Genomic DNA, 24,351 nt, shown 5'->3' on the forward strand with positions numbered 1-24,351 from the left:
GGCTCCAACCGGTACTAAAAGCCTTCGTTTCCCGCCGCTTGGCCTGGCGAAAATAGGCCTTTAGTACCGGTTGGAGCCACGAACCGGTACTAAAGGCCATCCTATATATATAGCACTTACGAAAATTTCAGTTTCATCCCCACTTCGTCTCCAACCTCCGCCGCGCGCGCCGCTCGATCCCGTCGTCGCCGCCCGTCGCCCGTACCGTCGTCCGTCGTCATCGTCGCTGTCCCCGCCGCCGCCCGTCGTCGTCGTCGTCTCGCGCTGCCGCCCCGAACGCCGCCGCCGTCCGTCGCCATCGCCGCGGCCGTACGTCTCTCTCTCGCTCCCGCACACACATACACACACATACATACACACACATACACACACACACACACACACACACCGGCGCCCTCGCCCCGTACGCCGGCACCCCCGCTCATACGTATGGGGCGGCGGCGTACGGGGCCGCACACACACACATATACCACACACACGCATACACACACATACACACATACGTACACACATATACGTATATATACACACACATGCATACACACACACATACACACACACATTTTTTTTTACTTATTTTCTGTTTTTTAGAAAAGTTAATTAAATGATCGAATGTTAGATTAATGTCGAATGTTAGATGAATTAGCTAGCTAGATAGAAAAATTGTCGAACTAGAGATTAGAACTAGTTGAATAATTAATATAACTAGTTTATTTTTAGTAAGAAAATTTAGGTATATGAGATTAGAACTAGTGGAATAATTAATATAACTAGTTTATTTTTAATAAGAAAATTTAGGTATATGAGATTAGAACTAGTTGAATAATTAATATAACTAGTTTATTTTTAGTAAGAAAATTTAGGTATATGAGATTTGATGGTCTAATTAAAATATTATTTGTTAATGAGTTTTTCTGTTTATTTAATTTTTTATATATTTTGAGTTTATATAAATGTTACATTAATGTCGAATGTTAGATGAATTAGATAGAAAAGTTAAATATATAGTAATGTCAATTGAATATATAGTTAGATATATTAATGTCAAATGTTAGATGAATATATATTTGGCTAGATATAGGTGTTTAATGTTTCACCTATATGAACATAGGAAATGTCATCTGACGACGAAAAAGATTTTATTATATGCGAACACTGTGAAGACCAGCGCGGCCTGTGCGACCAAAATTTCCTTGTTGATGGTAGGCGCTTCAGCATCAAGCTGGATGAGACATTCGAAGTTGATACAGTAAGTCACTTTGTCAATTATTACTTGAATGCAAAACTTATGCTTCATTTGCTTCAACTTATAATTTTAAATTTTCACTATTCTACTAGCGCATCCCCTGCCATGCAAGAATTTTTGTCTTGGATAAGATAGGTTTTAGTGCTATAGATGATATGGAGGTAAAGAGAGTCTACTTGAAGACGGAGCATGAGTATACTTTCAACGTCAAATTATATAATGGAGACACATACACCCATTTTGAATGCAAAACTTGGCAAGCACTATGCAAGGCTTATGCATTTGAGCCTGATATGGTTATCACCTTTGATATTCGTCCGGAAGATGATATTGAAGGTAATATAGACATCTGGGTCGATGTGCAAACGCCTCCAGTCCTACCATTTGGTGAGTTTTTCTCAACTATGCAAGACATCTGGGTTTATGTCTTTCATACAGTTTATTCAAAAATAGTTGACAACTAATTTGTATTGTCAGCTTATTTCGGTTCAATCAAACATGTCCGACGCTTGGTAGACAGGACCTACTACTGCCCCGGGGCTCAACTAAACTGTGAGGAGATAAGTCATTATGTTTCATGGCTTGAGGATCTTAATACTGTCAAGACAAATTTTTTTCCTAAACTTAGAAATGTTAGTACTCAAAACGTGCGACCAATGGTGATCGTATTGAACTACGGTCACATCTATAATCAAAAGATGGTAAGATTTTAAATATTTGTCCTTAATTAGTGCATCTTTTGCATACATTATTTTTGAAGCTAAACTTTCATTGCTTAGTATATTAATTACTATACGATGTTGTTCAACAGGGACTTCCGATGAAAGTTGTGCCTCAGTGGATCGAGACAAAAGGTCGCATGTCAATGATTAGCTTACGACCAAGATTTCCTACATTGCACATGAGTGCATTCAGGATTTCTAAAAGCGAAGAATGCTTAATAGTGAAAGATTGGAGCAAAATTGTTAACGATCGCAGAGAAGTACTATGGGGCAGTAAGGAGAAGCGCAACCCAAGATTAGGAGACAGATTCATCTGCATGCTCCAGTATGATGAATCAGGAGAGCTATACATGTTCTATGCTATTCTACCTAAGAGGGAGCAGCAGGATCAGTAGCTACTACTTCATGCTCTTAATTAGTACTTGTCTCATGGATCCGTGTCCTGAACTTCGATGTTGGTGATGATTATGTTGAACTTGATGATATCTCTTTGCTTCTGTTACAAAGTGAATGTTTCCTCTTTAAGCTAGCCAACGTTGATGATGATTACATAGCTAGCGGTAATGACTATGATGATTAAATAGTGGTAATTAGATGACTACGATGATTTTTAGCTAGCTAGAGTTTATTTATTTATTAATATGCGATGATGATGATGATGATGATGACGACTACAACTCATTATAACGTAAAACAATCCTAAATTAAATTGATAACACAAATTTAATTGAAAAATACAAAATAAAACAAAAACCCACAACCATTTAGTACCGGTTGGTTTTACCAACCGGTACTAAAGGGCTCCCGGCCCCCGGGAGCTGGCTCGTGCCACGTGGTACCCCTTTAGCACCGGTTCGTGCTGAACCGGTACTAAGGGGGGGGCCTTTAGTGCCGAAACTTTAGTGCCGGTTCCTGAACCGGCACTAAAGGGCCTTACGAACCGGTGCTATTGCCCGGTTCTGCACTAGTGATAGCGCGCCGCAGAGGATCCAGGGGGACAGGATCATTAGATGCAGCTGCAGCTGATCCCGAGGGGGATCCTGTCGCGGCAGCAGCTCCAGCGACCGCAGAGCTAGCCAGATCTTCGGCGGCCAACTGCTGAAGCGTCGCGTCCATGCGAGGCGCAGAGAATCCCGAGCCCCGTGCCTCTGCGCGCGCGTCGGTCGGCCGACCGCTCGTGGGGGGCCCCGCTGGGTCCGCGCCCTCACTGGCGCGTGCCGCGTCCCGCCGCTGGTACGTGACCGGTTGGGCACCGTAACGCGCTCCACTCGGAGGAGGCCGCGTGTCCTGCGCGGGGTCGTTGCGGCATGAGTCTAGTGCAGAGGCGCGTGTGCCTGCGCTTGTCCCCTCTGCGGTGGCTGATCCTGAGGAGGATCCGATCTCCTGCACCATTGGCGATCCCGAGGCGGATCCTGTCGCCTGTGCCGCTGCCGATCTCGAGGCGGGTCTGTCTCCTGCCACGGGACACATGGGATATAACCCAAATTTTGCACCGTTTGCTTCATTTTCTTCGCAGTTTTCTCCTGTTTCATCAACACAGATATCACGCATGCCATTAGGTGAGTCAGTCAACAAATGATCATCAACATTTTCCCCCCTTGATCAAAACTAGTGAGATGAGGTGGTAAGAGAAGAATTTCTTCTCGAAGACGTGCACTAACATTAGGGTGAAGATCAGCGAAAGGAAATTTAGTTTCATCAAAGACTACATCACGGGATATGTAAACACGTCCCGTGGAGACATCGAGGCACTTGACCCCCTTACGCTGAGCACTATAGCCAATGAAGACGCATTGTTTTGATTGGAACATGAGTTTGCGATTATTGTAGGGACGTAGGTTTGGCCAACACGCACACCCAAAGACACGAAGAGACTTATAGTCTGGTTTGGTGTGAAGAAGCCGTTCTACCAGAGTTTCATGATTAATGCATGACTCGGTAGCATGTTTATGATATGAACGGCAGTGAGAAACACTTCATCCCAAAATTTGAGAGGCATGGAGGCACCTGCCAAAAGGGCAAGGCCAACTTTAACTATGTGCCGATGTTTTCGTTCGGCTGACCCATTTTGCTGGTGAGCATGAGGGCATGGCACGTGGTGTGAGATACCGAGTGTCTGGAAGAAGGAGTTTAATTTTTCATACTCCCCTCCCCAGTCGGATTGGACATCAATGATCTTGCTGTCAAATTTTCGTTCAACGAGAGCTTGAAAGTTTTTGAAAACTTGAAACACATCAGATCGTCTCTTTAAGAGATAGATCCAATAAAATTTTCTATAGTCATCGATGAAGCTAACATAATAATCGTGTCGACCAACAGAGGTGGGGGCAGGACCCCAAACATCAGAAAAAATTAACTGTAATGGTTTGGTAGAAACACTTGTAGAAATTGGGTAAGGAAACTGATGACTTTTAGCTCTATGACATGAATCACCAATTGTTTCATTATGACGTTCACCAACAAATGGAAGCTTATTTTTCTTGAGCAACCTTTCAACTAAAAAAAAGAAGCATGTCCTAAACGATCATGCCATCGTGTGGAGGAAAGCTTGATAGCACACTTGTTTATTTTGTCTTCTAAACTCCGGAATCAACGGATGGAGGCCACCAACACATCTACTGCGATAGAGAATTGTCCTCGTTGCCTGATCCTTGATCAAAAAGAAGCAAGGTTGAAATTCAAGAAAGACATGATTGTCAAGGGAAATTCTACGGACAGAAAGAAGACTTTTGTTGGCACTAGGAACATGCAAAAAATTTCGAAGATGAATGTTGCGATTAGGGGTACGAAATATTGAGTGACCAAAGTGACGTATACTCATACCTTCTCCGCTGGCAGTGTGGATTTGATCCTTGTCGCGGTACTTCTCCTTCATGGTAACTTTCTTGAGCTCGTTGGTGATGTGGTTCGTGGCTCCACTGTCGACGTATCAGTTTGTGTCAACGCCATAGGAGTCATCGGCAGCCGCAACGACTTTCTCCTCATCTTGTGAGTCATAGTCGTCCTCCTCATACCGGTACCAGCAATCCTTTGCTGTGTGCCCGGGCTTGCCGCGGATCTGGCACCGGGGAGCGTCCGGGCGGTTCCTGCCGCCACCACCAGCACTGCGTCCACGACGACCGTGGCCACCAGATTGGGGTGGCATGGCACCACGGTTGCCGCCGCCAGACCTGCCCTTCTTGCGAGATGGACCGCACGATCGGGAGCCGCCGCCCCGCCCGCGAGTGGCCACATTGGCAGAAGATTTGAAGCCGCCGCCGCCAGATCCTTGGAAGTGAGCCATGCGCTGATCGAAGTTGGAGAGCATGGCAAAGAGCTCATCAAGTGTTACCTCAATGACGCGAGCGTCGAGGGCGGAGACTAGGGGCTGATAGTCGGCGTCGAGCCCATGGATGATGTAGGAGGCGAGTTCGTCATCGGGGATCGCCTTGCCCACGGCGGCCAGCTCGTCGGCGTAGCCGCGCATGGCGGCGAAGTAGGAGGCGACGGAGAGGTTCCCCTTCTGCGCGTTGATGAGGGAGGTTCTGATGTTGTTGATGCGGCTGGCAGATTGCGAGGAGAACATGCCGGCGAGCGTCGTCCAGAGCGCGCCCGCGGTGGTGACCGTGGTCACCGTGAGCAGCACCTCGCGCGTCAGATTGTTCAGCAGGTATCCGAGGACCTGTTGATCCTCCCTGACCCAGATTGGGTGGAGAGGGTTGGGCGATGAAGTCTCCTTGCCGTCTTTGGTGGTGACAAGGAGTCTCGCCGGCTCCGGCTGAGTGTCATCGACATAGCCGAAGACACCGGCGCCACGCAGCTGGGGAATGACTTGCGTGCGCCATAGCACATAGTTTGTGCGTGTCAGCTTCTCGGTAACCTGGCCATTGAGGCTAGTTTGGGAGGCGCCGGAGGAGGAAGACATGGCTAGGGCTAGATGGAGTTCGTATGGAGCTTAGATGGGAAAAGGATGGCTCTGACTACCGTGTGCGATAGCTGAAAACGTCTTTTCCTGTTGAGGCCGACGGGTTCGTGTTATATAGCGTGGGGCGCACCTCCCAACCATAGCGCATACATTGTTGAGATTACATATGAGAGGGAGATATTCAAGGAAGGGATAGAACTTGGAGAGAAAGGAAAAGGAAAAGAAACCTATCTCTATCTATCTATCCTAACTACCTGGTGCGCCGGGGTGCAACATATCATGTGTTTAACACTCCCTACCTTGTACAGTACCAAGCTAGTGCATTGTACTACTGATTGATTAAATTTCAATCCCAGTTGCGAGCTCACAAAAGAAAATATATAATCAATCATCAACTATAAAATTCACTGAACGCATCTAGCGTGCTAGACTAGCTGATGCCATGAACTCTTCCTGCAGGTCGTAGCAACCTTGGCTGTCTCTTGACTCTAAGTTGTATCTGCAATCCACTAACGTGGCTGACGACTGGAAAGCATCTTTAACTCCTCGATTTAACAACATTGGTTGTGTTTGTTCTTCATTTATTACATTCGCTTGACATGAGTTTGCCCTTCTTGTTCGTAATATCTGCAACTCAACCTCAACTTGTTTCATGGTGGGTCTTTCTTCACCACGCAGTCTTAAGCACAACTCTGCAAGACTGGCAACATCGATGATCTCTTCCTTAGTTGCTTCCTCAAGGACTTGAGAGTTCAGTATGTCCGCGATCCCTCCCTCATTCAATGCCCTGATAAAGTAGTGTGACAAGTTCTGCATTGTGCCTGATTCACTCCTGATAATAGGCTTCATTCTAAGAAGCAACTCCACTAGTACCACACCAAAACTATACACGTCACTCTTCTCATTTAACTGCCTGGTATGGAAGTACTCTGGATCTAAGTACCCAAATGTACCTTGCACATTTGTAACAATGTGTGTTTGATCAACTGGAACCAATCTAGAAGCACCAAAATCTGAAACTTTAACTCTGTAGTTCCCATCCAGGAGTATGTTTGACGATTTCACATCACGATGGAAGATTGATATTGAAGCCGCTGAGTGGAGATAAGATAGTGCTCCTGCTGTTTCCATGGCAATCCTTAAGTAATCATCCCAGGACAAAGAAAAACTAGTGCTTGAGTCAGCATTTAAGACTTGAGACAGTGAGCCACAAGATATATATTCATACACGAGCAGTGGAACCTCAGTTTTCAGACAACACCCGAAGAGCTTCACAATGTTTCTATGATTTACTTGTGAGAGGATAGAGACCTCATTGATGAATTGAGTGATCTCAGCCTTTTCAATGACCTTAGACTTTTTTATTGCAACCACACGTTGATCAGATAACATGCCTTTATAAACCATGCCATGGCCCCCAGAGCCAATGATGCGGGCCGTATCAAAGTTGTCTGTTGCTTTCTCTAGCTCTTCCAATGAGAAAATCTTTGTTTTGTCATTTGCACTTTCATCAGATGATATCAATGTTTCTAGGAGAAGACCTTGGTTATTCCGAAAATAATTCTTCCGTAGTTGTCGTTGAACATTTCTTTTCCATATACGAATGAGAAATACTGTACCAAAACTCAGAGCTAGAATGCTGAAGCCACCAGATAACCCAATGATAATACCTGAAGGCATTAAGCTCTGTAAGTTTCTTTTTATCCTTCTTATCAAACATAACCATGACTTAGTCTTACCTGAAAGCAGAATATGTTGTTTTGTTGTTGTACACTGCATTTTGTGTAGATCGTACTCGGTCTTGTGAGGACATTCAGTACAATAGAAGCTTCCTTCAATATTATGGCATATCCCTTTACAAATGTTTGCTTGAAGGCATTCATCAATATCTGAAATTAACAATATCTCGCTAAGATGCGTCAATAAACAAGTATAGGTGGATACATATTAGTATATTACATAACATAGAACGCAATGGATCATCCAATTAACATGGAATACAACATGTTAAGAAACCTACACAAATGATATTAATCAAACAGAAACTAGAGAAGCAGTTTTGGGTGTAATGTTCAAGGCACCATATGTTTTAAAATTAGCACACACCTAATATAAGCTCTTGGGAAAGTTGAGATGTACTCACTCTTTTTCTTTCTATGTGTCCACAACTCACCATGTGCACAAATAAAGAAAGCACAGATATAAAAATGATTTAAAGAGAATATACCTTGTCAAAACGATAAACTATTATGATCACTTTACCTCTTCCAAAGCATTTAAACTGGGGTAGAGGGTGAAAACAATGTAATAAGATGGCATGGCATGGCATGCTGATGAGATCTACCAGAGGTATTAATAATATGACATTTAGCCATAACTCATTTTTATGCTGAAGAAAAGAACATGACATGTGCATATGACATTCTTCGCAACGTAATAACCACTTGGACAATACACAACATGAAAGCTCTTAAATATAACTGTTAAGAGCTCTGAGCTGAGCGAGGGACAATGTGTGTAGTTACCTTGACAACCACTTTGGGTGTATGGATTTCCTCGGAAACCATCCGAGCATTTACAGCGGTACCCAATGTAGCTCCATTCACCATCTACTGCTACACACTTGCTGTTGGTACTTACACAAGCATAACCAGATATATTCTGTTGGGCCTCTATGCAACTTAGATTAGCTGCAACCCACTGCATAGAATAGAAGTAGCCATATCCAACAAAAAGAGCACGCCTGCTAAATATGTGGTAAAATGATGCACCTTGTTGGTCAGGCCAGATGGACTTAATGGTCCCTTGGTAAACATTCAGGTCCATAACCTGGTCAAGCCCAAACATTAGGACAGCTGATGATGCCATATTTGTACAGTTGAGCTGGAATTCTTCCCTGGCAAAGCAACCCTCTTCTAAGCCGAATGGGTACGGCACACTAATGTTACCACACCAACGGGTACAATTAGCTCTGCTCGGAATTGGATTATACCCTATAGTTTGACCAGTAGAAGGTTAGAATGTATTCAAGTTCTAATGTCCAAAATACCTAATCACGGCTATGTATTTTTCTTTTTTTTTTGATTAAAAGAGGGGGTTTCCCTCCGATTTCATTAACGAAACCAACGGCTATGTATTTGGTCGCCTGATTAAGAAAGAAAGTTTACCTTTGTCTCTGGAATAGCCATCTTGAATGAAGGGGTTGCCTGCATAGCCGGCACTGCAGATGCAGTTGTAGCCGTCAGTTGATGTCACGCTATGGTCGCCGCACAAGGAATGCTTGCCGATACAAGCATACCTTGTCCTGTTTCGCATGGCGCTAGCACAATTTTGTTGATCCACTATATTCCGCAAAACTGTGCCGCCGCCACCATCACTTATGCTGATTCTATCCCACAGCATAGAGGTCTGGTTTGAGCGTGTTCCAGTGCTAGTTTTGCCGTGGTGGTGGACAAATTTGAGTTGAAAAGCATCAGGAAGCAGGCCAGTGACAGGAAAACTGCAACATCCAATGCCACTGCACTTGAGCCTAGCCATGGTCTCTGTGATAACTTGGTCCGGGCACACAGTCGTACAGATCCATGTTGTTCTGTGTGTGTTGTTGTTGACCCAATACACATCCAGGTCGCAACCAGTGATGTTCAGAATGGTTTCCCCACGGCTGAAGGATCTACCAGGAGGTTGGAAAGACAAGTAGTAGACATGGACACCAGATTTCATGGGGATGGTACGCCAGAAGGAGGTGTAAGATTTGGTATAAGCGTTCCTACTCCTCGAGGGAGCCGCGTCATGTATATTTATATGGGGCAACAATGCCTTGCCGTGGCGTACAAGAGAAACCAGAAAGAAGTCCAATCTGGTTCGGTATAGGAGATAGATAGGGATACGGGAGAGAGAGAGATAGAGATAGGTTTAAGATTACATGGAGTAAACTACTCAAACTCTAACACCCTCCCTTAATCTAAACTATCCTATATTGAGATTTCTCTTGAACTCTTCAAAAGACTTGGCCGGCAAAGCTTTGGTGAATCCATCAGCTACTTGATCTTTAGATGGAATGAACCGTATATCCAACTTCTTCTCTGCAACCCTTTCACGCACAAAATGAAAATCAATCTCAATGTGTTTGGTTCTACCATGAAACACTGGATTAGCAGAAAGGTAGGTTGCTCCCAAGTTATCACACCATAGACAAGATATACGTGTTGGGGAACGTAGCAGAAATTCAAAATTTTCCTACGTGTCACCAAGATCTATCTATGGAGAGACTAGCAACGAGGGGAAGGAGAGTGCATCTACATACCCTTGTAGATCGCTAAGCGGAAGCGTTCAAGTGAACGGGGTTGATGGAGTCGTACTCGTCGTGATTCAAATCACCGATGATCCTAGTGCCGAACGGACGGCACCTCCGCGTTCAACACACGTACGGAACGGAGACGTCTCCCATGCCTTGATCCAGCAAGGAGGAGGGAGAGGTTGATGAAGACTCCATCCAGCAGCAGCACAACGGCGTGGTGGTGGTGGAGGAGCGTGGCAATCCTGCAGGGCTTCGCCAAGCACCATAGAAGAGGAGGGAGAGAGAGATGCAGGGCTGCACCAACGAGAGATCGAATCACGTATGTTTTGGGGCAGCCCTAGGCCTCTATTTATATGGGGAAGGGGAGGGGCTGCGCCCCCTCTAGGGTTCCCACCCCTAGGCGGGGCGGCATCCCTAGATGGGGACAAGGGTGGCGGCCAAGAGGGGAGAGTGGAGGGAGGCGCCACTAGATGGGCCCTAAGGCCCATCCCCTTTAGGGTTTGCCCCCTTCCCACCTCTTAGGCGCCATGGGCCCTTGTGGGAGGCGCACCAGCCCACTAAGGGGCTGGTCCCTCACCACTCTTAGCCCACGCAAGCCTCCGGGGTTGGTGGCCCCACTTGGTGGACCCCCGGGACCCTCCCGGTGGTCCCGGTACGTTACCGATAAACCCCGAAACTCTTCCGGTGACCAAAACAGGACTTCCCATATATAAATCTTTACCTCCGGACCATTCCGGAACTCCTCGTGACGTCCGGGATCTCATCCGGGACTCCGAACAACATTCGGTTACCACATACAAACTTCCTTTATAACCCTAGCGTCATCGAACCTTAAGTGTGTAGACCCTACGGGTTCGGGAGACATGCAGACATGACCGAGACGTTCTCCGGTCAATAACCAACAGCGGGATCTGGATACCCATGATGGCTCCCACATGTTCCACGATGATCTCATCGGATGAACCACGATGTCAAGGACTTAATCAATCCCGTATACAATTCCTTTTGTCTATCGGTACGATACTTGCCCGAGATTCGATCGTCGGTATCCCGATACCTTGTTCAATCTCGTTACCGGCAAGTCTCTTTACTCGTTCTGCAACACATGATCCCGTGATCAACTCCTTGATCACACTGTGCACATTATGATGTTGTCCTACCGAGTGGGCCCAGAGATACCTCTCCGTTTACACGGAGTGACAAATCCCAGTCTCGATTCGTGCCAACCCAACAGACACTTTCGGAGATACCTGTAATGTACCTTTATAGCCACCCAGTTACGTTGTGACGTTTGGTACACCCAAAGTACTCCTACGGTATCCGGGAGTTGCACAATCTCATGGTCTAAGGAAAAGATACTTGACATTAGAAAAGCTTTAGCATACGAACTACACGATCTTTGTGCTAGGCTTAGGATTGGGTCTTGTCCATCACATCATTCTCCTAATGATGTGATCCCGTTATCAACGACATCCAATGTTCATGGTTAGGAAACCATAACCATCTATAGATCAACGAGCTAGTCAACTAGAGGCTTACTAGGGACATGGTGTTGTCTATGTATCCACACATGTATCTGAGTTTCCTATCAATACAATTATAGCATGGATAATAAACGATTATCATGAACAAGGAAATATAATAATAACCAATTTATTATTGCCTCTAGGGCATATTTCCAACAGTCTCCCACTTGCACTAGAGTCAATAATCTAGTTCACATCGCAATGTGATTAACATTCACAGGTCACATCGCCATGTGACTAACACCCAAGAGTTTACTAGAGTCAGTAGTCTAGTTCACATCACTATGTGATTAACACTCAATGAGTTTTAGGTTTGATCATGTTGCTTGTGAGAGAGGTTTTAGTCAACGGGTCTGAACCTTTCAGATCCGTGTGTGCTTTACAAATCTCTATGTCATCTCCTAGATGCAGCTATCACGCTCTATTTGGAGCTAATCCAAATAATTGTTCTACTTGGAGCTATTCTAAATTGTTGCTCCATTATACGTATCCGGTATCTCTACTCAGAGCTATCCGGATAGGTGTTAAGCTTGCATCGACGTAACTCTTTACGACGAACTCTTTTACCACCTCCATAATCGAGAAAATTCCTTAGTCCACTAGTTACTAAGGATAATTTGACCGCTGTCCTGTGATTCATTCATGGATCACTCTTGTACCCCTTGACTGACTCATGGCAAGGCACATTTCAAGTGCGGTATACAGCATAGCATACTGTAGAGCCTATGTCTTAAGCATAGGGGACGACCTTCGTCCTTTCTCTCTATTCTGCCGTGGTCGAGCTTTAAGTCTTAACTTCATACCTTACAACTCAGGCAAGAACTCCTTCTTTGACTGATCCATCTTGAACAACTTCAAGATCATGTCAAGGTATGTGCTCATTTGAAAGTACCATTAAGCGTTTTGATCTATCCTTATAGATCTTGATGCTCAATGCTCAAGTAGCTTAATCCAGGCTTTCCATTGAAAAACACTTTCCAAATAACCCTATATGCTTTCCAGAAATTCTACATCATTTCTGATCCATAACATATACTCATCAGAAATTCTATAGTGCTCCCACTCACTTCTTTGGAAATACAAGTTTCTCATAAACTTTGTATAAACCCAAAATCTTTGATCATCTCATCAAAGTGTACATTCCAACTCCGAGATTCTTACTCCAGTCCTTAGAAGGATAGCTGGAGCTTTGCATACTTATCAGCATCTTTCAGGATTGACAAAACCTTCCGGTTGTATCACATACAACCTTTCCTCAAGAAAATCGTCGAGGAAACAATGTTTTTGACATCCTATCTGCAAGATTTCATAAATAATGCAGTAATCGCTAATATAATTCCAACAGACTCTTAGCATCGCTACGAGTGAGAAAACCTCACCGTAGTCAACTCCTTGAACTTGTCAGAAAACATCTTAACGACAAGTCGAGCTTTCTTAATGGTGACATTTACCATCATTGTCCGTCTTCCTTTTAAACCCATATGTACCTAACAGCCTTACGACCATCAAGTAGTTCTTCCAAAGTCTACACTTTGTTTTCATATATGGATCCTCTCTCGGATTATATGGCCTCGAGCCATTTATCGGAATCCAGGCCCACCATCGCTTCTCCATAGCTCGTGGGTTCATTGTTGTCCAGCAACATGACTTCCAAGACAGGATTATGTACCACTCTGAAGTAGTACGCATCCTTGTCATCCTATGAGGTTTGATAGTGACTTGATCTGAAGTTTCATGATCACCATCATAAGCTTCCACTTCAATTGGTGTAGGTGCCACAGGAACAACTTCCTATGCCCTGCCACACACTAGTTGACGGTTCAATAACCTCATCAAGTCTCCACCATCCTCCCACTCAATTCTTTCGAAAGAAACTTTTCCTCGAGAAAGGACCCAATTCTAGAAACAATCCCTTATTGCTTTAGGATCTGAGACAGGAGGTATACCCAACTGTTTTGGGTGTCCTATGAAGATGCATTTATCCGCTTTGGGTTCGAGCTTATCAGCCTGAAACTTTTCCACATAAGCGTCGCAGCCCCAAACTTTTAAGAAATGACAGCTTAGGTTTCTCTAAACCATAGTTCATACGGTGTCATATCATCGGAATTACGTGGTGCCCTATTTAAAGTGAATGTGGTTGTCTCTAATGCCTAACCCATAAACTATTGTGGTAATTCGATAAGAGACATCATGGTATGCATAATAGGGTGCAGTTATGATGTTCGGACACACCATCACACTATGGTGTTCCAGGCTGTATCAGTTGTGAAACAATTTCCACAATGTCTTAATTCTATGCCAAACTCGTAATTCAGATATTCATGTCCATGATCACATCATAGATATTTTATCCTCTTGTCACGACGATCTTTCAACTTCACTCTGAAATTACTTGAACCTTTCAATAATTCAGACTCGTGATTCATCAAGTAAATATACTCAACATCTACTCAAATCATCTGTGAAGTAAAAACATAACGATATCCACTACATGCCTCAGCACTCATTGGATTGCACACATCAAAATGTATTACTTCCAACAGGTTGCTTTCTAGTTCCATTTCACTGAAACCGAGGCTTTTAGTCATCTTGCCCATGTGGTATGATTTGCATGTCTCAAGTGATTCAAAATCAAGTGAGTCCTAACAGTCCATTTGCATGGAGTTTCTTCATGCATACACACCAATAGACATGGTTCGCATGTCTCAAACTTTTCAAAAAACGAGTGAGCCCAAAGATCCATCAACATGGAGCTTCTTCATGCGTTTTATGACTTACGTGGCAGTGCCACAAGTATGTGGTACTATCATTACTATCTTTTGGCATGAACATGTGCATCACTACGATCGAGATTCAATAAACCATTCATTTTAGGCGTAAGACCATTGAAGGTATTATTCAAATAAACAGAGTAACCATTATTCTCCTTAAATGAATAACCGTATTGCGGTAGACATAATCCAATCACGTCTATGCTCAACGCAAACACCAATCTCGATGGTAGAGGGAGCGTGCGATGCTTGATCATATCAACATTGGAAACACTTCCAACACATATCGTCAGCTCACCTTTTGCTAGTCCCCGTTTATTCCGTAGCTTTTATTTCGAGTTACTAACACTTAGCAACCTAACCGGTATCTAATACCCTGGTGCTACTAGGAGTACTAGTAAAGTACATATTAACATAATGTATATCCAATATACTTCTATCGACCTTGCCAGCCTTCTCATCTACCAAGTATCTAGGGTAATTCTGCTCCAGTGGCTGTTCCCCTTATTACAGAAGCACTTAGTCTCGGGTTTGGGTTCAACCTTGGGTTTCTTCACTAGAGCAGCAGCTGAATTGCCGTTTCATGAAGTATCCCTTCTTGCCCTTGCCCTTCTTGAAACTAGTGGTTTCACCAACCATCAACAATTGACGCTCCTTCTTGATTTCTACTTTCGCGGTGTCAAACATCGCGGATATCTCAAGGATCATCATATATGTCCCTGATATATCATAGTTCATCACGAAGCTCTAGCAGCTTGGTGGTAATGACTTCGGAGAACCATCACTATCTCATCTGGAAGATCAACTCCCACTTTATTCAAATGATTGTTGTACTCAGACAATCTGAGCACAAGCTCAACAATTGAGCTTTTCTCCTTAGTTTGCAGGTTAAGAAAATCGTCGGAGGTCTTATACCTCTTGACGTGGGCACGAGCCTGAAATTCCAATTTCAGCCCTCAAAACATCTCATATGTTTCGTGACGTTTCAAAACGTCTTTGGTGCCTCAACTCTAAACCGTTTAACTGAACTATCATGTAATTATCAAAACGTGTATGTCAGATGTTCGCAACATCCACAGACGACGTTCGAGGTTCAGCACACTGAGCGGTGCATTAAGGACTAAGCCTTCTAAGAAGCAATGAGGACAATCCTCAGTTTACGGACCTAGTCCGCATAATTGCTACTATCAACTTTCAACTAATTTTCTCTAGGAACATATCTAAACAGTAGAACTATAGCGTGAGCTATGACATAATTTGCAAAATCCTTTTGACTATGTTCAGGATAATTAAGTTCATCTTATGAACTCCCACTTAGATAGACATCCCTCTAGTCATCTAAGCGATTACATGACCCGAGTCAACTAGGCCGTGTCCGATCATCACGTGAGACGAACTAGTCAACGTCGGTGAACATCTTCATGTTGATCGTATCTTCTATACGACTCATGCTCGACCTTTCGGTCTTCTGTGTTCCGAGGCCATGTCTATACACATGCTAGGCTCGTCAAGTTAACCCTAAGTGTTTTGCTGTGTAAAACTGTCTTACACCCGTTGTATGTGAACGTAAGGATCCATCACACCCGATCATCACGGCGTGCTTAGAAACGACGAACTGTAGCAACGGTGCACAGTTAGGGGAGAACACTTCTTGAAATTTTAATGAGGGATCATCTTATTTACTACCGTCGTTCTAAGCAAATAAGATGTATAAACATGATAAACATCACATGCAATCAAATAGTGACATGATATGGCCAATATCATATTGCTCCTTTTGATCTCCATCTTTGGGGCTCCATGATCATCATCGTCACCGGCATGACACCATGATCTCCATCATCATGATCTCCATCATCGTGTCTTCTTGAAGTTGTCACGCCAACTATTACTTCTACTACTATGGCTAACGGTTAGCAATAAAGTAAAGTAATTACATGACGTTTAAGTTGACACGCAGGTCATAAATAAATAAAGACAACTCCTATGGCTCCTGCCGGTTGTCATACTCATCGACATGCAAGTCGTGATTCCTATTACAAGAACATGATCAATCTCATACATCACATATATCATTCATCACATCCTTTGGCCATATCACATCACATAGCATACCCTGCAAAAACAAGTTAGACGTCCTCTAATTGTTGTTTGCATGTTTTACGTGGCTGCTATGGGTTTCTAGCAAGAACGTTTCTTACCTACGCAAAGACCACAACGTGATATGCCAATTGCTATTTACCCTTCATAAGGACCCTGTTCATCGAATCCGATCCGACTAAAGTGGGAGAGACAGACACCCGCCAGCCACCTTATGCAACTAGTGCATGTTTGTCGGTGGAACCGGTCTCACGTAAGAGTACGTGTAAGGTTGGTCCGGGCCGCTTCATCCCACGATGCCGCCGAATCAAGATAAGACTAGTAACGGTAAGCATATTGAACAAAATCAACGCCCACAACTACTTTGTGTTCTACTCGTGCATAGAATCTACGCAATAAACCTGGCTCTGATACCACTGTTGGGGAACGTAGCAGAAATTCAAAATTTTCTAACGTGTCACCAAGATCTATCTATGGAGAGACTAGCAACGAGGGGAAGGAGAGTGCATCTACATACCCTTGTAGATCGCTAAGCGGAAGCGTTCAAGTGAACGGGGTTGATGGAGTCGTACTCGTCGTGATTCAAATCACCGATGATCCTAGTGCCGAACGGACGGCACCTCCGCGTTCAACACACGTACGGAACGGAGACGTCTCCCATGCCTTGATCCAGCAAGGAGGAGGGAGAGGTTGATGAAGACTCCATCCAGCAGCAGCACAACGGCGTGGTGGTGGTGGAGGAGCGTGGTAATCCTGCAGGGCTTCGCCAAGCACCATAGAAGAGGAGGGAGAGAGAGATGCAGGGCTGCACCAACGAGAGATCGAATCACGTATGTTTTAGGGCAGCCCTAGGCCTCTATTTATATGGGGAAGGGGAGGGGCTGCGCCCCCTCTAGGGTTCCCACCCCTAGGGGGGCGGCAGCCCTAGATGGGGACAAGGGTGGCGGCCAAGAGGGGAGAGTGGAGGGAGGCGCCACTAGATGGGCCCTAAGGCCCATCCCCTTTAGGGTTTGCCCCCTTCCCACCTCTTAAGCGCCATGGGCCCTTGTGGGAGGCGCACCAGCCCACTAAGGGGCTGGTCCCTCACCACTCTTAGCCCACGCAAGCCTCCGGGGTTGGTGGCCCCACTTGGTGGACCCCCGGGACCCTCCCGGTGGTCCCAGTACGTTACCGATAAACCCCGAAACTCTTCCGGTGACCAAAACAGGACTTCCCATATATAAATCTTTACCTCCGGACCATTCCGGAACTCCTCGTGACGTCCGGGATCTCATCCGGGACTCCGAACAACATTCGGTTACCACATACAAACTTCCTTTATAATCCTAGCGTCATCGAACCTTAAGTGTGTAGACCCTACGGGTTCGGGAGACATGCAGACATGACCGAGACGTTCTCCGGTCAATAACCAACAGCGGGATCTGGATACCCATGATGGCTCCCACATGTTCCACGATGATCTCATCGGATGAACCACGATGTCAAGGACTTAATCAATCCCGTATACAATTCCCTTTGTCTATCGGTACGATACTTGCCCGAGATTCGATCGTCGGTATCCCGATACCTTGTTCAATCTCGTTACCGGCAAGTCTCTTTACTCGTTCCGCAACACATCATCCCGTGATCAACTCCTTGATCACACTGTGCACATTATGATGATGTCCTACCGAGTGGGCCCAGAGATACCTCTCCGTTTACACGGAGTGACAAATCCCAGTCTCGATTCGTGCCAACCCAACAGACACTTTCGGAGATACCTGTAATGTACCTTTATAGCCACCCAGTTACGTTGTGACGTTTGGTACACCCAAAGCACTCCTACGGTATCCGGGAGTTGCACAATCTCATGGTCTAAGGAAAAGATACTTGACATTAGAAAAGCTTTAGCATACGAACTACACGATCTTTGTGCTAGGCTTAGGATTGGGTCTTGTCCATCACATCATTCTCCTAATGATGTGATCCCGTTATCAACGACATCCAATGTCCATGGTTAGGAAACCATAACCATCTATTGATCAACGAGCTAGTCAACTAGAGGCTTACTAGGGACATGGTGTTGTCTATGTATCCACACATGTATCTGAGTTTCCTATCAATACAATTATAGCATGGATAATAAATGATTATCATGAACAAGGAAATATAATAATAACCAATTTATTATTGCCTCTAGGGCATATTTCCAACAATACGAAGTTGCTTGATTCCTAACTCATGAAGCAAAGATTCCACCCAAATAATTTCAGCAGTTGCATTTGCAAGTGATTTGTATTCAGCTTCTGTACTTGACCTTGACACAGTGGCTTGTTTTCTGACACTCCAAGAAATAAGGTTTGAACCAAAAAATATTGCAAATCCTCCAGTTGACTTTCTGTCATCAACACACCCTGCCCAATCAGCATCAGAGAAAGCACTGACAAGTGTGGAACTAGAACGTCCGAACTGAAGTCCCAAACTCACAGTATGTTTAATGTATCGTACAATCCTTTTGACAGACGTCCAATGAGTGGAGGTAGGAGCATGTAAATATTGACAAATCTTGTTCACAGCAAATGATATGTCTGGCCGTGTCAAAGTTAAATATTGTAGGGCTCCAACAACACTTCTATATTTTGTGCTCTCCTCTTCATTAAGAGGTTCTCCTTGATATGCTGAAAGTTGTTCTGAAGAAGACAGTGGTGTAGGTGAGGGTTTGCAATCCTTCATTCCCATACGAGTTAAAAGTTCAGTGGCATATTTTTCTTGATTCAACACTATGCCATCCTGACTCTTTTTAACTTCAATGCCTAAGAAGAAATGTAAATCACCAAGATCCTTCAAAGCAAATTTTGAACTCAAATCACGCAAGAGAGCATTAGTGGCATCTTGTGAAGAGCTTGCAACTATAATATCATCCACATATATGAGCACAAAAATCATTGTGTTTGCCTTATTATAAATGAAGAGAGATGTATCTGCCTTGGATGGAATAAACCCAAGATGCTTCAACTGTGAGCTTAGCCTTGAGAACCATGCTCTAGGTGACTGTTTCAGACCATAAAGAGCTTTGTCAAGTTTGCAAACATAACGAGGTATTTGTTTATTTTCATATCCTGGTGGTTGCCTCATATAGACCTCCTCTTCCAGAACACCATGCAGAAACGCGTTCTGAACATCTAGCTGGCGAAGGCTCCATCCCCTGGAAACAGCAATGGCTAGCACAAGTCTTATAGTAGCAGCTTTTACAACTGGACTAAAGGTATCCTCATAATCAATACCATATCGTTGCTTAAATCCTTTTGCAACTAGACGTGCTTTATATCTATCAATGGAGCCATGTGCTTTTCTTTTAATTCTATAGACCCACTTGCAGTCAATAATATTTTTACCTCTCTGAGTTGGCACCAAGTGCCATGTTTTATTTTTCATGAGTGCATCATACTCTTCATCCATAGCCTTTCTCCATTTAGGATCTCCAAGTGCATCACTCAACCTTGCTGGTTCACCTGAAACACATAACATTCCATATGGTATAGTGCCATCCCTTCTTATTTTAGGATTTCTAATACCTTTTTGTAGCCGGGTCATGATCCTTGAAGTAGTAGCAGGCTGTTCTTGCTGTTGCACAGGAGATTGCATAGACTGACTAGTGGCAGAAGATGCTGGCGACCCATCCATGTGCGCAGACTGGGCTGATGTACTGGATCCAGTAGACCCCGGTGTGGCTTGACCAGAACTAGCGACGGTCGAGTCCACAGAGTAATCCGGAGCAGAGAATCCCGAGCCTGGCGCTCCTGTCCCCTACATGTGTGCGCCGGACGAGGGAGATCCCGTGTCCTCTCCTGTCCCTTGCATGCACGCTGACGTGGCAGATGCGGAGCGGGCAGGTGACGGCTGATTCCTCTGCCGGCTGACAGGCGCGTGATCCCGCGCAGATCTCCGCCCGTGATCCAAGGCGGATCGGCGCACAGGCGTGGCAGGCGCCGCAGCATCCTCCTTGTGCTCCACGCCTGCTGCTTCTCCCTCATACACATCAAATATAGCATCATTTTGTACCGGATTTTGATCATCTTGACCGTTTTGAACGCCATTTTCTTCATGCACCTGCACAGGCATAGTACCAGGAGTAGAACTAGAAGAAATATTAGCACATTGGTTAGCACAATTGTTATCACCCCCTTGATCAAACTCCGGAAGTAGTAGAATTTCTTTTCGAAGAAGGGCACCGGCATTTGGATGAAGAGACTTGAAAGGAAAAACAGATTCATCGAAGACAACATCCCTAGATATATAGACTCTGCCAGTAGAGACATCAAGACATTTGACTCCTTTGTGTATAGGACTATAACTCAAGAAAACACATTGTTTGGAACGAAATGCAAGTTTGCGTGTGTTGTATGGTCGGAGATTCGGCCAACATGCACAACCAAATATGTGTAGAGATGTGTAATCAGGAGTAATACCAAAAAGACGAGTGATAGGATTTTCAAATTTGATGACTTTACTAGCGCGAATATTGATGAGATATGTTGCAGCGAGAAAGGCTTCATCCCAGAATTTGAGAGGCATAGATGCATGAGCTAGCAATGCTAGTCCTACTTCAACAATGTGGCGATGCTTTCGCTCAACGGAACCGTTCTGTTGGTGAGCATGGGGACAAGATACATGATGAGAAATTCCAATTTTTTTGAAAAAAGGAATTCTCATACTCACCTCCCCAGTCTGTTTGCATGGCAAGAATTTTAGAGTTCAGTTGACGTTCAACAAGACTTTGAAAGTTGCTAAAAACTTGGAAGACATCGGATCGCTTCTTGAGCAAATAAATCCAAGTAAACTTGCTATAGTCATCAATAAAGCTTACATAATAGGAAAATCTACTGACTGAAGTGGGGGCTGGTCCCCAAACATCTGAAAAAATAAGTTGTAACGGAGCAGTAGATACACTAGTAGAGATGGGATAAGGTAACTGATGACTTTTTGCTTGTTGACACGCATCACAAACTGACTCAATACTAGACACAAAAGGAAGTTTATTCTTGCTAATGACATGCTGAACTATAACTGAAGAAGGATGACCCAAGCGTCGATGCCACTTTTCTGAAGATGGTTTGGTGACACTCCGAGCTTGTTTATTTGACTCTGACGTAGAAGAAGATGATGTGATTGGATAGAGACCTCCCTCGCATCTTCCTCTAAGGATGACTCTCCTCGTTGCCAAGTCCTTAATCACAAAAGAGTAAGGGTAGAATATGATGAGAACATTATTGTCAAGTGTAAAACGATGAACGGAGACAAGATTTTTTGATGCATGAGGGATATGTAAGACATTGTTGAGGCGAAAATTTTTCTGAGGGGTTTTAACAATCGAGTTACCAATGTAGGTAATATCCATACCAGCTCCGCTTGCCGTGTGAACTTGGTCACCTCCGTGGTATTTCTCCCGCATTGTCAACTTATCAAGCTCTCCTGTGATATGTTCGGTGGCACCCGAATCTGCATACCAATTAGTGTCGATGCCATACGAGTTGGTGACGAGGTTAACCTTCTTCCTTTCCTGACGATCTTCCTTGTACCGATCCCAGCAGTCCCTGGCGCCACCAGCATGGAATTTGTAACATATCTGGCACTCGGGGTAATCCTCCTCATGCTGCTGCGATGGCTGGCGTTGACGCTGCTAGTAGCCGTTGTTCCCACCGGTGCGAACAGGAGAAGAGGGAGCACGATCAGAGCGACCACGCCCTCTACGTCCGCGGCCTCCTCTGCCCCGAGACTGGCCGCGCCCCCTGTACATGGCATTGGCTGACGAACGAAAGCCTGGTCCGTCGCCAAGCATCTCCATCCTCTGATCAAAAGCGGAAATCTGCGTGAAAATATCATCAACAGAGATTGAATTCTTGATGGCGCCAACTGCTGCAACGACGGGATCGTAATCCTGATCGAGTCCGGCGAGGATGTAGTCCACCATCTCTCCATCTGTCACCGGACGACCTGCTGCCGCAAGCTCGTCTCCGAGGCTCTTCATCTTGGTGATGAAAGCATTGCTGGACATGTTGCCCTTCTTGGTGTTGGAGATGGCGATCCTCAGGTTTGTTATTCGCGATTGCGACTGCGCAGCAAAGATCGTGGTAAGGGCGGTCCATAGATCAAGGGTACTTTCCTTATCGATAACTTGCGCGAGGATTTCTGGAGTGAGCGAATTTAGCAGATAACTTAGGACCTGCTGATCCTTGGCAATCCATGGGCCATACAGTGGATTCGGCTCGATGGCCGTGGTCTTATCCGCCTTAGCGACCTCGACTGTTTTCGGCGGCGCTGCATCGCTGCCGTCGAGAAGACCGGTCACCTGTGCGCCTCGCAGGGCCGGCAGAACTTGCGCCTTCCATAGGAGGTAGTTCCCCCTCGCGAGCTTCTCTGTTGGTGGGGCGCCGAGGTTGAGGCCGACGGCGCTGGAGCTCATGACGATGACGATGGAAGGGCGCTAGGGTTCTGAATTTTTTTGTGTTGCTAGATGATAGGGAAGAGGCTAGCTCTGTATACCATGTAAGATTTGGTATAAGCGTTCCTACTCCTCGAGGGAGCTGCGTCATGTATATTTATATGGGGCAACAATGCCTTGCCGTGGCGTACAAGAGAAACCAGAAAGAAGTCCAATCTGGTTTGGTATAGGAGATAGATAGGGATACGGGAGAGAGAGAGAGAGAGAGAGAGAGAGAGATAGGTTTAAGATTACATGGAGTAAACTACTCAAACTCTAACAGGAGGTACTGATGCTTTTGTGAGTGTGGTAGTAATCCCCACCGCTACCAACAACGATGTTGTCGATCACCTCGGTGATTCCGTCGCACAAGAAGAGCCTGGGAGGCTGAGCAGTGTCATTGCAAATGAGGTTGAAGTCAGGATCCCGAGAGCACCTTGATCTCATGCCAAAGGGGTAGTCGAAGCTCAGATTGCCACAGCTCTTGGGGCAACCATCAAGTGTGGCAAGTGATGGATGTGCCCAATTCCCTTCTGGGTTGTGGCTTGTTACAACTCCAGATGCTAGCACCATTAGCTTTCCTAGTGAACCTAGTAGCAGCAGAGAGAGTGATGCGTACATCATCGGCAAGAAGCCCATGATCCACACACCTTTCACAGCTCCAAATTTCACTCGAAATTCAAGTTCGGGCTGGGGACTTAACAATGGGTATGTGGTGAACGTCTCAGCTGGGAGGCCTTCTCTTGTAATGTGCCACTTTCATGACTGGCAAATTTATGGTGGCATGGCGAAGAACAAGAAAAGTAAGGACTCCAGTCCAGAGGATGTTGATGTGGTTGATTTTTTCTTGTGGCGTTGCTGCCGCAGAGTGACCTCTCAAGTCAGTCAATGCCTGACTTCTTGTGCAGGATATTCTAGCCCATCGAAGGGGGTGTTTGACAAGTCTTTGACAGCCGGCTCATTTATTCCCAGAATAAATCGCATTGCATTATTGCCTGGCTTGTGGTTCATGCTGCAGAGATAGACAGTGAATGCCATCGACAGTGAGACCCGGCTGCCAATCTTCAGTGCCACCTAGTGAAGATAAGCTAACTGATCGCTTCCAACCGAGATAAGCTGCAACGGAGGGCAGACTAGTAAAGTGAATATTGTGCACAGAGTAAATCAACCATGCCCTATGCCAAGGAGTTCCTGACGAGCCAAGGAGTTCTTTTTTTTGAAAAAGGAGGAAGACCCCCGGCCTCTGCATCTGGGCGATGCGTGCAGCCACTTTATTAATTATTCACAAAAAACCTTACAAAGAAATACCACAGTAAGTCTAAAGC

The 24,351-nt window shown here is 45.0% G+C and overlaps 1 protein-coding gene across 1 annotated transcript; it reads right to left on the reverse strand.

The window, feature by feature from the left end:
* Positions 1–6,219: 6,219 nt before the first annotated feature.
* LOC119273669 (wall-associated receptor kinase 5-like) lies at positions 6,220–23,755 on the reverse strand. Its single transcript, XM_037554759.1, has 5 exons — positions 23,319–23,755; positions 9,040–9,620; positions 8,398–8,865; positions 7,612–7,761; positions 6,220–7,542 (listed from the first exon to the last, which is right to left on the reverse strand). Exons 1-5 carry the CDS (start codon positions 23,663–23,665, stop codon positions 6,290–6,292), a joined length of 2,799 nt encoding a protein of 932 aa, XP_037410656.1. The 5' UTR covers positions 23,666–23,755; the 3' UTR covers positions 6,220–6,289.
* Between the last annotated feature and the right edge of the window lie 596 nt (positions 23,756–24,351).

Source organism: Triticum dicoccoides, chromosome 3A, assembly GCF_002162155.2.
Source record: "Triticum dicoccoides isolate Atlit2015 ecotype Zavitan chromosome 3A, WEW_v2.0, whole genome shotgun sequence".
NCBI classification, from domain to species: domain Eukaryota; kingdom Viridiplantae; phylum Streptophyta; class Magnoliopsida; order Poales; family Poaceae; genus Triticum; species Triticum dicoccoides.

What these genes read in the sequence shown, in the direction of transcription:
- LOC119273669 (XM_037554759.1), bottom strand. Translation starts at nt 23,665, where the DNA reads ATGGGCTTCTTGCCGATGATGTACGCATCACTCTCTCTGCTGCTACTA. An exon ending in TGGCTATTCCAGAGACAAAG is followed by an intron (nt 8,866 to 9,039) that starts GTAAACTTTCTT and finishes GTCAAACTATAG; the next exon opens with GGTATAATCCAATTCCGAGC. An exon ending in ACAACATATTCTGCTTTCAG is followed by an intron (nt 7,543 to 7,611) that starts GTAAGACTAAGT and finishes TAATGCCTTCAG; the next exon opens with GTATTATCATTGGGTTATCT.